Here is a 15221-nt window from a genome sequence, read left to right as displayed (position 1 = left end):
GTAGTTCAAGTATTAAAGTAAAAGTACTGTTTGGTCCCTCTAACTGAAAAATCACTGTTTGGTGGAGCTGTTAACAACTCGTGGACATCTGAAATGTGACCCCCGACCACACACTGCTGTGTGTAAGACGTCAGAAGCCAAAAAGGCTGGAAACCAATGGTTTAGTATTGTATTCTAAAAGCTTGTTATACTATCCACTATATAAAATCTTCATCTTAAAAGTAACTAGTAACTGAAACTATCAAATAAATGTTGAGTGGAGTGTAGTAGAAAGTACAATATTTTCCTCTGAAATGTGGTGGAGTGGAAGTATAAAGTAGCATAAAATTGAAATATTGATGCAAAGTACAAGTATTTCAAATGTGAACTTAAGTACAGTACTTGAGTAAATGTCCTTAGTTACTTTCCACCACTGACAACAACATATTTACTCTAACAATGAGTCTCAAGATGTCAGCAGTACAACACACAATATCATGTCCTGTATAGTATATATCAAGTATCTAACTGCAGTGGAAAGCAGTCCCGCCATTACAAGGGAGGAAGGTTTCTATAAGTATACTTTTCATAACTGTATCTTTGAGGTGGGGAAAAAACAGTGACATCTATGTAGAATCATTTGATTCTGTTTCTCAGCATATCCTCTTACCATTTTTACATTCAGTCAAATCACCGTAACAATGGCATTTGAATGTCAGACTTTACCATTTAGCTCTGATAGATGCATGGTGGGGTTGTAGCTTCAGTCCATACAATCAGTGTGAAAACACACAGGTGCACACAGATACACAAGGACACACAACCAAAGCCCCAGAAACTACCAGGATCTCGTTTGCTGGTAATCAACCCGAGGCAGGAGCCAGGCATCAACTTAAACTGTCCCCTTTTTTGACCATGGAAATAAAAATTATGGAAAAAGTGAATCTTTAGAACAACGGCCATCTTATCTGAACTTCAGACTCCAAAGCATTTAGATCAGTTAAGTAAAATGACCTCCTTTGTCAGACCAAATATTAGAACTGCATGCTCTGCAATCTTGGGACTAACCTCGAATTTACTATGGGGTTGTTCAGAACAGTACTTGTATGTTATTGTCAGTTAGTTCTGCCACACTCCATCACTGTCATCAATGCTGTTTTCACTGCTGGTACTGCAGCGTCATGACGAACACACAAACACACACTGAGTTATTTTCATCAGCTCTACACTCTGCTTTAACCATATCTCCAGAGCAGTCAGGAATCATGTCTTCCTCTGACAAGTACAGATCGGCACAGGGTTTTCTCCCCTTGACTGTCTGTATGTATTTCTTCTCAGTCGTGAGTAGCATCTTCATCGTGGCAGGTTCGCTGGCTTTGATAGCGGCAGGGGCCTGTTGGGTCAGGTAAGATATTTGTTCCTCTCTTTCTATACTATTGTATTAGACTCAGACTCCAAATGTCATCTCTTTCCCTTTCAAGATTTGACAATATGGCCTGAATATGTTTTATTTTTTTCAACTTCAAATTAGGGCTGCACCAAAAGATTATTAATTGTTATGGTCTACTAAGTGTTAGAAAAAGGACTGTTGTAATTTCCCAGAGCCAAAGGAGATGTCTTCACGTTGCTCGTTTTTCCTGACCAGCAGTCTAAAACCCAAAGATATTCAGATATATATCATAGAAGACTAAGAAAACTGGTAAATATTCACATTTGAGAGGCAACTTGCTTAGAAAAATGAAAGATTAATCAATCAATTAATTAATCAAATAATTAATTAACCAGCCGTCTCAGCTTTACTTCAATTAAGAAGATGCTGTTATTTATATAAGCTATCAAAAACCTGTATTGGTTAGAATCCAGTTCTTTATCATTTATTGTCATACCATAATTTAAATGGGTGCGATACCAAATGATACCAAACGATACCAAATTCAAAATATATATTCTTAGTGTGGAAATCTGTTTTGTTTTTGAAAGCAAATTTGTGTCTTTAAATTTCGAGAATGATACAGAGAGATTTTACTGTGCACAGTTTTAAAATGTCCTGATTTTGCATCCACTAGTTGTAATATTACAAAGACACAGAAACACATAGCAGTCAGTTCCAAATGCATCAGAAATCAAGTCCTGTATCTCTCTTGTGTTCAGACAAATTTGCCAGTGTCAATTAATTTTTTGCTTACAGACTGCAGAAAGGCGTGTGTCTAACTCAGAAGCTGGACTCCCCTGCATATGGACTGATCAGAGCCCAAAGCTTTGAAAATTTGGTGAGCAGAAAATCTCTGTATGGGTACAAGGAAAGAGACTTACACAAAGTACATGGACATGGGGGGAAAAACTTGGTAAAAAAAACTTTTCTAGATTCCTATACAAATCATGTATGTTGAATTTTTATCCAAATGTTAATGTCAATGTTAATTTTCCAAGCCCTGATATCTTTAATTGTACCTGTAGAGGAAACAATTGCCAACAGGTGTGAAAAGCGGCACTAATCAATATTTTAAATAAGAACAATGGATCAAATGTTTAATGTGAAAGGGGTCACTTGTAGTGACAAACCCACAGGAAATTATAACCCAACTGTGGTTCTGTTCACCTTTACTTTGCGTTTAATCTCTTTTAGCTTATTGTTTCTTTGTTTTATGGACCAGCAGCAGGCAGCGGTTTTCAACAAATAGGAAAAGCTCTGATAAATCTACTGTCCACCACCTGCCCAGCAGCAAACAGCAGACAGACAAAGCTAGAGACCAGCTGGTGAACATAGTGGAGCATTTAGCAGGTGAAGAGCAGATGGTTTTTTTTTTTCAGGAGGTGGTGGAGACTAAAACTGAACTAAGAGGAGAATATTGGACTTGCATTCATCAGATTGACAAGAACAAAACTCCAAATGAATGTTAATGTTGCTCTGTGTCTAGTGGATGCGTAAATAAGCAACTGTTCCCCACAACAATTTTATATGGTGATCTTGTTTAGCTGCCCCTAATTGGCCAAATAAATTAACTAAAGCAGCTATGTTGGGTAACTTCATAATGCTAATCAGCATACACTATTAGGGTCAGGCCACTACAAAAAAAATGCATATTTCTCACAGTTATAGTAATATGTTTAGTATCTGATTATATCATATACCACTAGTTCTATGTTTTTCCATTAACCAAACAACAACTTATTATGAGGAAAATGTTGTGTTGTGAAATTATTAGCGGCACTACTTTACTAATCTGTATACTGTAATATTACTCAGTAATACATCAGTGCCCAAAGTATTTTGATGTTGAATGTATCCTTAGCCTGTATAATAGCTTATATGAACCTGTTCTAAAATGAAAGTTGAAGTGTTGTCCATAGCTGCTACAAAATCTGGACTTAAATCTGTGTGCTTTAAAAAATCTCCAGAGCTCTTCTAACACAAGGAACATTTTTAATAGGCCAGCATATCATAATATCTCAGTGTTATGCTTTTTGGGTTAATGTAACATTTTTATCCACCATTTACTTGCTGGGTAGCACTAGCTGTTAACAGTAGGCGAGTACTATCTGTCTAGCGCTGCAAAAGGACAAACACACCTGTCCTTTCAGCAATTTCAGAACTTGAACACGTGCAGCACAGACACATGCTGCAAAGTGAATGTCAACTGAACGGTGTGACTGGATGTGGATAAAACCACTGACTTTCTCGTGGCCCCTCTGTCCCTCTGTGTGTTCCAGCCTGGGGACAAGAAGCTGGCCCACAGTGCCCAGATGTATCACTACCAGCACCAGAAGCAGCAGATGCTTTCCCTGGAGAAGTGAGTCATCCTCCTAGCCCAGACATGCTCATCTTTCCTTGGCATGTGTGTGTGTCTCCTGCCTCTTGTCTATCACCCCTCACCGCCGTCTCTGCCTCATTGAATCTGTGCTATATGCTGAATACTTTGCGTGTGTGTGTGTGTGTGTGTGTGTGTGTGTGTGTGTGTGTGTGTGTGTGTGTGTGTGTGTGTGTGTGTGTGTGTGTGTGTGTGTGTGTGTGTGTGTGTGTGTGTGTGAAATATGCAGGCACAGGGATGAGCCGAAGATTCCTGACTCAGGAGCATCCACAGATGAGGAGAACGATGACGGAGATTTCACAGTGTATGAGTGTCCTGGATTGGCACCTGTGAGTAAACTCTGCATTATTATCTCCACTTTCATAGAAATTATAATGTGTACATCATCAGGTCAGTATAATCATCCACACTGCTAAAGCAGTTTTCAGTAAGAAGCCCTTAATCAAAATTAAAGAATAAAATTATGGCAAATATAATACTGTTCATTTTCAGTCATAATATTCATTCGTTTGCAAGCTGCACTTATCAATAATTTTTATATTAACAATGGCTCAAATGTGAAATGTTCTAGGGACAAACACACACAAAATTGTCACCAACTCTGAAAATCATTTTAGCCTCCGTAACACATTTTTTTATTTTCTGGTCTGCAGTCTGAACTCACAATAACGAACAGCCGGCTGCTGTTTTCAGTGAAAAAGCGCTGATAAACCCACTGTACACTACCTGTCCAGCACCAAACAGCAGACCAAGTTAGCTATGTTTAGCTGCTAAAGAGCCAGATATTTATCTCAGGTCTAGGTGGAGACCAAACCAGAGCGAAAAGGAGAGTGAATATTGGAAATAGATTCAACTCAACTCCGAATTAATGCTAACATTTCCCTGTGTCGCTGGAGGTGTAAATTGGCTAATTGGCGGCTGTTTCTAACATAACAACTATAGATGGTGATAATATGTTGGTTGTTGTGTCTACAGCTCATTCAACTATCCCTGATTGGCCAAAAAAAAAATCAAGTAAATGCAGCTTTGGTAAGAATTGGTAACTTTGTAATACTAACTGACCTGTTTACAGCCACGGCCCCCAAGTGGCCAAATAGATAATTTATTGCAGCTTTTACTGGAACTGAGATATCATTAATTTTATTAGTTATACCTATGCTTTTCCTACTGGGCAAAGGCCCTTAGCTGCTCCTTGGCTCGGTATCCTCTAAAGATGGTAACATGTCAACTTTTGTGTTTTCAGCTACATATACCATTAATGCAGCTTTAAAGATATTTACACTTTGAAAATAATGTCAGCTCCAACACAAAATCAGCTTCATAACCTTTATCCAAATTCCACTATGATGTACCATTTTATTTCACTTTGAACCTGTAACATTTTAGAAAATGTAATCATCTCTATCCCCCATCCTCTAATTTCCCTGAACCAACAACCAATAACATGATGAAATACTAATAGCAAAGTTGGCTGATGCTGGATAACACATTACTAGTTATACTAAAGATGTGTGCAGTTCGTTTTGTATCCTTTTATTTTTCATATTATTCTCTGTATATGAACTGTGATTGTTGTTACTTTTAACATCTACTATAGAGCCATAGAATCTAATTTCTTTGTACAAACAGAGCCTGAACACAATCATAACCCTAACAGAGAAAAAATGTAATCTCTGATGATCAACAATGTTACCCAGAATCCTATCCCCTCTCTCTGTCTTTCCTCAGACAGGGGAGATGGAAGTGAAGAACCCGCTGTTTGATGACTCCACCCTTTACCTTCAGAGGTTCCACAAGTAAACCTGGACATTCAAATTTTGGCACACTCCGAATGCAGCACTTGTGTGTACAAATAGTTTAATTTACACACATACACACACTCCACATACACTGCTGTGTTCAATCCAGTCCTTTTAATGGGCAGGATGAAGAGTGTGAGGTAAATGGAGGAGGAAGAGGAGGAGGAGTGAGGCATTCATGGAAGTTTAAAGGACGTCACAAGGCTGGTTTCTTCTTTGAAGCTGGACTGAATCTGGGACCAATGTCTCCCATTCTACAGGCACATTCTCTTTTTTTTTTATGTCATTACTCTTTTTTCCCAGTTTTGTTTACAAAATTACAATTAGCCAATATCTAAGAACTCAGAATGGCTTCTGTCAGGTAGCAGTAACACATATTGAATATGATATCCTTTGTTAATAGAGAATAGCCCTGTGCGTAGACAGTTTTCTGATGCCGCTGAGCTACAACTAAGAATTTCTGTCAGTTAGTTGTTAGGTCTCCACGAATATCCGTGTTTACTAATCAGTAAATACTCCTTAATTTATTATGTTCTCATTGCAAGCTTTGGTTTTATTTAATTATTTTTAAAAAGAATTTTTAATATTTCAAGAACACACCTCCATGCAGCACCGTGATCTGTTATGTAGCCATTGTGCTCTCAGTCTAGTTGCTCTATGCATGAATTGATGACGCTTTGTATAAAACATGAGTTAATATGCATTTACAGTTCTTACAAGTTTCTTGTGAAAACTTGCTAATGATAATTATATACACAATTATATATATATAATTTTTAATGATTTCAAAGGACTTTGAAACTTCTTTACCTAGAACTCTGAAACAGAGCGAGGTCATCCTGTATACTGTATATGGTATCTGACTAACATGGCTGGTCCCCATGGTTTTGTGATCTGTATATAGCTGGTAATGTGTACAGGAAAGAGATCTTACCATGCACTCAGTGTGCTTGTACACATGTTCCTCTAGATTCCCGAGTACTGTGTCAAATATTGAGCTGTTTGTTTCCTTATCATTGACTATAATTGCAGGGTTCCTACACATGTGGAAAGGACAGAAAAGTAGTAATGTTCAGGTTTTGAAAACATATTATACCCATTATATGTGTTGTGCATAGTAGTTTTCAACTGAAATGTAATAGTTTTGTAGATTAAGGGGAAAGCAGAGAGCATCCACACACTATAACATAGCCCCTAAACTTTTATTAGAAGTGAACAGGAAATGTGTCAGTCCTACCAAGTCTTCTTCACACAAAACATGACAAAAAGGTAAGGTCTATGTTGGTATGCATTACATCATGCTGACGTCAAGGACAGCCAATCAAGCAAAATGATTTAGATAAATACTTTTAATATGACAAGACACATTTTCATAAAACAATATGTATATTAAATATATTTGAGAATATTTCAAAAAGAGGGGTCACAGCCTAATATCACAACATTGTTCAAGATGATAGACCCCACGGGCTAGAAAATAATGGTAAGGGAGACAAAATTCCCTCAGAAATGTAGGGCATACAATCATTACAGTTACAAGAGGAGCAGCCACATTTCTAATAAAAGTCTGTGACTCTTAAATATGTGGAAGTTGCCAATTTGAAAGTTAAATTTACTAGAATAACATCCAGATTTGCTTATAATAGGCAGACACGGCAACCCTGGCCAGAAACCATAGTAGTGATGCACCAATCAGGAAGTCCTCTAATTGGTAGATTTCAGCAAATCAGATGTTCCATCCCTGTAGTACTTTGACCAGTTTTACAATACCTACTTTGAAAAAAATTCTGCCACTATGAAAATTATCACAAAAAATTCTTTAAATAGAATCTTTTCATTAAAATTTAGCTATAATCAGGATATAATTCAAATATGTTAGTACAACTTGCAATTCATTATTGAATTCAATACCAGAAAAAAAAAAAATTCAGATTTTTACATTTTAATTTTGTCACACATAAGTCGCAAAATAAAAAAAATAAAATTTCAGTTCGATTTAATGATTTTATTTAAATGTTGGCATCTCTGGACCTACTGTATATTGTATAATCTAGTGTGCGGATACCACGAATGCACTAATCTAACGCCGTCTTCTCTCATACCAGTTCAGGGGGCCTGTCGTGACTGAATGAACCTAACTAACAGTAGACAGATTGGATAACAGATCGGATTGGTGCATCCCTAATGGTTATTCTCTGCTTTTTCCTTTACCCGACCTACTACCCTCACTTGACCTAAATACTGCATAGGACTGGAAGTGCAAAACTACCTTTCTGTATTTTGCAGGTGGTCATAGTGTCCCACTGCATAGATAGATTATATTACACACCCAGGACAGCTCCAGTGACAGAAGTTTGGCAGGGACCCTGGATGTAACTGTGGCCTCTTGCTGTCGTCTCTCAGGAAAGCCGCTCTCTGTGGCTCCTCTCTTCAGCTTGCTCCCACTTTTTGAGCCTCTCAGCTCTCCTACAGTGGAAGAGCATGTTAAACTGTACTTGACCTGCACACATATACAAAAAGAAATATATACAGCAGATACCAGGGTGTATTGAGACTCTAGATCTCTAATTGTGTTGTAAAGACGGTTTATTCAAACCCACTGAGCTTGTAGAACAAAATGAAGGACAATATATTACTTGGATGGATACGTGATTACCAGAAAAGATATAATTCTCATGTTGTTTGCCTTTTTCAATGGTACATGGCTCTGCTTTCCCTTCACCAGTGCTCAGAGCTAAACAAAAACCAAGCTGGTTGTCTTGTTTTGGTCATTCTCTCTCTGATGATGACTATAGTAGGTCTCTAGAAGGAGCCCTAGAACAAGTAACTACCAAGGCTAGCTCTCTTTGATAAAGACTGTTTTCAGTCTACATATAATAAGTTCTATACACTAAGGAGAACTTCTTTACCACTATGTTTAGCATGCATGTGGATATACCAGAGCTGACATGAAAGAAATAAATATTTATATAATCTGAAGTGAAACATGGTTTATTGTGGAGTCTTGTTTTTCAAATTAAATAACCACTAACACATTTTTAAGCGGTCTGGAACACATTTCTGTCATATTTTGAAGGGTTCATTCACCCAGTTTTTTCGGATAAGCCACAACACATAATCAACAGGGACTATTTCTTTGCTAGAAAGTTGCTCCAAATAAAACTATTGACAACATGTCTTATGGAGAAATCAGGCCATTGCTACCGGAAAGACACACTGCTTTTGAATTTCTTAAATGTAGTTTTTCTGCACTGGGAGTACCACAAATTAAATTCCATTTACCGCCATTCTATTGGGATGGAGGCAAAAATTTCAGAGACAGATCTGTCCAGAGATATAAGAAGCAAGTGAGAAAATCAATTTGATTATTTAGGTGGACCATCCATTTAAATTAAGAATCATTTTTCTGAGGATTTTTTATTTAGTCATTTATCTATTTTTTTTGCATTTAGCAACAAATTAAGCTTTGGCGAAAGCTCAATAAGGAAAGTCTCTTCCCCTCACATTCTGCCTTGTTCCTCTGTGGGTTAACATTGGCAATATGCTCTGATCTATTTCTCTCACTTGTGCTTTCCCATGCTTTCGAATCCCCCCATTCACAATCTCCACACCACCATATCTGACCAATGATCTTTCTGCCCGCATTCCTCAAGCCAATCAATCGCTGGATGACGCTGGATATTGCGTAACCCACCTCCTCCCTATCACTACCATAACCTCCATGATGTCCAGGGACACTTGTCCAAAAGTTTCTGTCATCAACCACCTGCTGGCAATACTCCACATCCAACGGCATCTAGACACCTGGGGGATTCTTTCCTCTCTCCTGTAGTATCTTCATATGGGCCTAAATTTAATAAAGATGCTTTATAACAATGGAGTGTAATAGCCAAAACTCTCTTTGTTGTTTACCTCATTAAATTTTGTTATTCACTTCCACTCTCCTTATTGAAATTCTTATAATTATAAATGAATGCACTGCTTGTAAATAATACACTTTAAAATTTGTTTCATAGAAACTGTTCTAAATGGCTTGTTTGATTGACTGATCATGTAAGAACAGTGGTAAAGAGGGCCACCTGCTGGCACAACACAGTAATGCTGGGCTAGAGTGGGATTAAATATCCTTTATGAATGATCAGACGCATGACTCTAGTCTCAAAAATGGGACATGTAAAAAGGGCAGTTGTGAAATATTAATAACACAATACAACTATTATTACGTGACCTGCATTCATAATTTTTATCTTTCTTTATTTGGAATTCCCCCTTTAGAGTGGTACTTTATTTATCAGGGATGGAGGAATGGCCCCTTTCACTGTTGAGTATTATTATATACAGTGCGTTTTATACAGTACACTGGACAGAACCCGTTAGGGGCCAGGTGCCCCCTAATTTAGAGCCCTTGTGTAAAGAGAAAGGGCAAGAAGAAAAAAAAAACAATGTGAAACTGTCAAAATGCTCATATTACATGGTGTCAACACTCAGAAATTGCCATTAAGGGTCATAAAACTCAACAACTGCAATCTGACCACCTAGTGAGAGTAAATGGTAATGTGTAAAATGAATTTTAACTTAATACCTACATACACTTAATACCTGCTTTTTATAAAAAACTAAAATATTCCCCTCTGAAATGTAGTAGAGTGTAAGTATAAAGAGGAAAATGGAAATACTCAAGTACAGTACTTGAGTCAATGTAGTATTGGATTGTTATTACTAATGCATTAGCATATGAGCGGCATTTTAATATGGTAGCAGTCTAGCTAATATAGTTAAACTACTATATATGATTATTTCTATCACAGAGTCAAAATCTAAAAAAAAGGGGGAAAAGAACAATCTTACAATCAATAACGGTGGATCATGTTTTTAAGATGATGCAGGTACAGATTTTCCACCCAAAACATATGTTTGGTTGATAAAATATGATGCATTGTCAAAGGTTAAACTACGCAGCAGGATAAAAAGTAGTTAACATTATCTTCACCAGCCAGACGTTGATTAGCTTAACTGTAGGAAGAAACAGCTAGCCAGACCCTGCCCAAAGTTCAAAAATACACCTGTTAACACCACTAAAGTTCACTGGTTTACACATCATATGAGGTTTGTTTAAAAACCGAATATAAAAAGTGCAGATTTGCTGAACTGCGTGCTGTAACTTTCTCTTGGTAGACAGCAGCTGGACTGAGCCAGGTTCACAGTCTTTACAGCAAGCTAAGCTAATCACCTCCTGGCTATAGCTGCATACTTAACGGACAAGCTTGAACATTGGAATAGCATTAGCACGTAGGGTCCTACACACTTTTGGCTAGTTGCAGCTCTGACATACTAGTGACTGAATTGGTATGAACGAACAACGGATGTATTATACTTTAAATCATTGGTGTCAAACATATGGTTGGCGGGCCAAAAGTGTGAAAATGTGATGTCATTAAAAAATTTCAATAAAAAGCACTGCTATTCCTGATTTGGCCACTGGGTGTTGCACTAATAAGAGTAGCGGGTGCTATGATAGAGCCTCGCTGCCGGCAAATGAGACACTGTCAAGTGTCTGACAGGTTTTCCAGGACAAATGGACCAGTTCCTATATATATATTCACAAGATCAATGAATTGTTGGCAGTTCCGTGGGAACAGCTGGCTATTTTTAGTTGTAGCCGAGAGATCAGCGATGCAACTCTGAAAGCTAGCCACCTTATGGCTAATCAAATAGCACCGGCTTCAAAGCCACACTCTTGAGGGTGAGCTTGTGAAGACATGCGCTCTGAAGGCTGCAGGAGTCGTGTGCCCCGACAAGCGACAGGCTTTTGCCCACATCAGCCTGTCAAGAAACTCTGTGGCGGATGGGATTTGCTGGAGACTTGGACAACCAAATGCAGGACATTTTGAAGTAATGTGTTGCATTATTGGTTGCAGTTGACGAGAGCACAGACGTTACAGATGTTGCTCAACTAGACATATTCTTTCTTGGTGTTAGTGAGACTGACAGTCACTGAGGAGTACCTTGAATGAATACTCTCCTTCTCTTAACACATCTCAGTTTGTTCATCGTCTGTTTTGTAAATCGATGCTTCATTAAATGTGAACATTTTCAGAGGGTACTTGTCCTTCTTTACACCAAAAAGGGAAACATTTGGAAGTGTTGTTATTTATAGGTTATTATGCAATGGTTTTGCTGGTCTGGCCCACTTGAGATCAAATTGGGCTGCACGTGGCCCATGAACTAAATTAGTTTGACACCCCTGCTTTAAACTTATCAAACATTGCAGAATTAAAAATGGATTTGCTGGATATAACCAACTTCAGTCAACTGATATTATATTTAAATTTTAGGCATAAGCTGTTGGCTATTTATGATCATTGCTCAAACATGTACTTTTATCAAATAACTTTATTACCAGGAAAAATGCCCCCCAAAGAGTGATTTAGGACATCGGGTACTTTTATGAAGAACCAAAGTAGCTTAGCTTTTAGCATTTGTCATCTTTGATGTTGTCATTTTGCAGTATCGCCCACCCCTATTTTCAGCCTTGTGTTTTACTATTCAATTCAATTCAATTCAATTTTATTTATAAATTGCCAAATCATAACAGAGGTTATCTCAGGGCACTTTTCATATAGAGCAGGTCTAGACCAGACTCTTTATAGTTCTAGCACAGTAGACATATAACATAAAATTGTGTAACAATAATGAGACTAATAATAAAACTAAAAATTATAATAATAGGGTGAATAATAGTACTAATAAAACTAATAATTATGGCTATTATTGTAACTAATAATAATAGATGATAATCATAAAATTGTAAGCAGTGGGTCAGGATCATGGGGGCCGTAGGTGCCTTGCAGTCACAGATCCAGACTCTAGCAGTACCAGGGGCAGAAATACCTGCAGAAAGCAACAGGAATGAGAGGTTTGCACTTCTGCCATTTAATTGGCTTCACTGGATAAACACTGGATATCTTGGATTGCTGGCAACATTAAATGTGTGGCTTCACTGAGTATAAGTGATAAGGTGCTTCAATTAAATACTGGGTAAAGGGTCTGAATACTATATTGTGACATTTCAGATTTTCCTTTTTGATAAATTTGCAAAAATTTCTAAAATTCTGTTTTTGCTTTGTCATTACGGGGTATTGAGTGTAGTTTGATGAGGGGGGAAAAAATGAATTTAAAAGACATTTCAAAACATTTCATTTATTATTTGATCAACACCACCTGCACAGAAGCGTTCAGATAGTCAGTCTCAAATTACAAGGAGTCCAATTCTTATGTTTTCATCATAAACAAATTATATTTGACATGAGGACTTTAATGAATAATTAATGATAGGTGGTTAAAATAGGAACAATTAAGAAATATGTAATAATAGGGTAAAGGTTGCACTGAACAGTGGCATTTTATTCTCCTTATTTCTTTCTTTATTTCCTTTTTTCTTTCTTTCTTTATCTTTATGTGGCATAACTTGGCTTCTTTAGAGATCCAGTACAGTATATTTCTGCAGCTGGCAGGGGTGGAAGTAACAAGTTACATTTACCCTGGTTAACAAAGTAGGTTTTTTTTGTACTTGTACTTTTTTGAGTGTTTTTAAAAACCAATAATTTTACTCTGACTTAAGTATTTTTTATCTCAAGTATTGTACTTCACCACATTTAAAATCATGATTGTTACAAAGTAAGAACAACAGTCACATGTTGAAGTCAACAGTGTGAAAATGCAACAAATGAAAGGAAGAAAATCAGCAGGTGCAGCAGAGAAGAAGCTGCTGGTGTCGCTGGAGGGCAGAGCTTCCATGTCTAGAGAGGAGACGCTCTCTGCTGCTCTCGGCCCACAGTCTACATACATGTTCTAATTGTTTACAGCATCGGACTGACAAGTGAAGTTTTGACTAAGTTTGAACTATGTGTACCAAGAACAAGCATGAGATCCTTTTGACTCTTTTGATAACTTTATTTTCTCTGGGACTTACCTGCATGTGCACACAGTATCTGTGACATATACCATTAATGTACACTTGTGCTTCTTATCCAGTTCTAGTCAAGTGTTCTATCTAAAGAACTGTTGCTGAGGTTGAGGAACACGGACAGTTTTTCAGGCTCATCTAAATCCATTATAGTTGTATAAGGAGGCCTTAAAGTCATGACAGCAGCATGCTGAGTTATTGATGTTCATTACTTAGTTTATAACATTATTCTATCTTGTTATCTGTCCATTTTTACCACTGTCTTATATTGTCTGTTATTTCTCTGTGTTCCTCAGCAGCTCCATAGAGAGGATAGCATTTCAGTGACTTCCCTCCTGTGGCTGAGTCTCCCAACAAAATGCACCACTCTGAGATGCTGCAGGATCTGCGCCTCTACGCTCAGGCCTTCAAAGAGCTGCAACACGTACACTTCCAGATCCATGGTCATTATCTATACTAGTATATTTAGCAAATTCATTTAGATTCATTTTAAAAAGAACACGTTAAAAAACGTAAATTAACACAAATAATTTACTGATCTGATCTCGCCACATTTTAAGTGAATGGCTTATGATCAATGAAAAAAGACATGTATTTGGGATAAAGTCTGAAGATGTGGAAATGAAACAAATTTAATTTCTGATGCCACCTTTAGATATTTGTATTCAATGCTTTACTCGTGCCACAGTGTAGTGGTTTTCAGTTAAAATATCTTCATTTGGGGGTTTTCCGAGCAAATATTCATATATATAAAGCAGAGTATATATATTTCAGCCACCCCTTAAAGTCTCCATGCCAGCCTCTTTCCACCCCATGAATATTTCTCTAGATCCTCCCCTGGTCTGTCTCCCTAACCTCGCTGGGCAGTGCGTGTCCTGGTCTGTTTGTGTCATGTTTACCATCCACTTCCAGGGCTGTGTTCTGTGACTTAGTGCCTGACAAAATTGAGAGTGAAATACAACTAATTATTATGTTTGACAAACACCAACAAGCAACTGTGTTTATAAACTGCAGCCCAGAAAAGATAACTGCGTCCTGCGTGAACATGCGTTCATATGCGCTTGCACGAAATGAAACTCAGACTTTCTAGCACCAACCTCTGTGGGGATCAGTCCCGACATTTTATGGGCGTGTTGGCACTCCTCATAGATGCACATAATTTTAAAACAAGACCATGACTAACACTAGTCTCTTAGTCAAGGTTTAGTTAGGAGCTGGCTGTCAAACTCAATCAACAATAACTCTGTGTATTGTTTTTGCTGTAAGTTTTTTTCTACAAAAGACTATAAAATAATAAAGGATGGCATGAATGACTGGTCAAATATCAACGCCACTCTGAAATACCTCAAGGATAGTCCTGAACACACAAACTGGGCCTAAGTTGGGGACAGACTCTTGACCAGTTACAGTTGATTGAGTCTGCATGAGTTCAAGTCATTCCAATGCGTGAGGCAAACAAACTGGCAAACATCTATGTTTGTAACTGTACATGGCCCCTTACAAAATAAGTAAAATAAAACATGTACTCCAGCAACCCATTCAGTATTTTGTATTTGCACAAATGTGTTTTTCTTCCTTACAACAAGATCTCATAAGACTTGCTATATATTGAACAATGCAGACAACTGTGGAAATATTGTTATTAATTTATTCCTTGAGCAAATAGGC

General features: G+C 37.5%; 1 protein-coding gene across 2 annotated transcripts in view; it reads left to right on the top strand.

Moving 5' to 3' along the window:
- Positions 1 to 7566, top strand: part of npdc1b (neural proliferation, differentiation and control, 1b) — a 29073-nt gene extending 21507 nt beyond the window's left edge. Inside the window, exons 5-10 of one of the 2 annotated variants that reach the window (XM_040156347.1) lie at positions 1318 to 1384; positions 2168 to 2249; positions 3691 to 3770; positions 4018 to 4117; positions 4764 to 4817; positions 5517 to 7566. In XM_040156347.1, the coding sequence (XP_040012281.1) occupies positions 1318 to 1384; positions 2168 to 2249; positions 3691 to 3770; positions 4018 to 4117; positions 4764 to 4817; positions 5517 to 5588 (455 nt within the window). In that variant the 3' untranslated portion in view covers positions 5589 to 7566. The remainder of the gene's footprint in view (positions 1 to 1317; positions 1385 to 2167; positions 2250 to 3690; positions 3771 to 4017; positions 4118 to 4763; positions 4818 to 5516) is intronic. The other variant, XM_040156348.1, reaches the window with a different exon arrangement.
- Positions 7567 to 15221: the final 7655 nt, after the last annotated feature.

Source organism: Xiphias gladius, chromosome 19, assembly GCF_016859285.1.
Source record: "Xiphias gladius isolate SHS-SW01 ecotype Sanya breed wild chromosome 19, ASM1685928v1, whole genome shotgun sequence".
Lineage (NCBI taxonomy): Eukaryota > Metazoa > Chordata > Actinopteri > Istiophoriformes > Xiphiidae > Xiphias > Xiphias gladius.
This window is presented reverse-complemented; position numbering and strand designations above follow the sequence as displayed.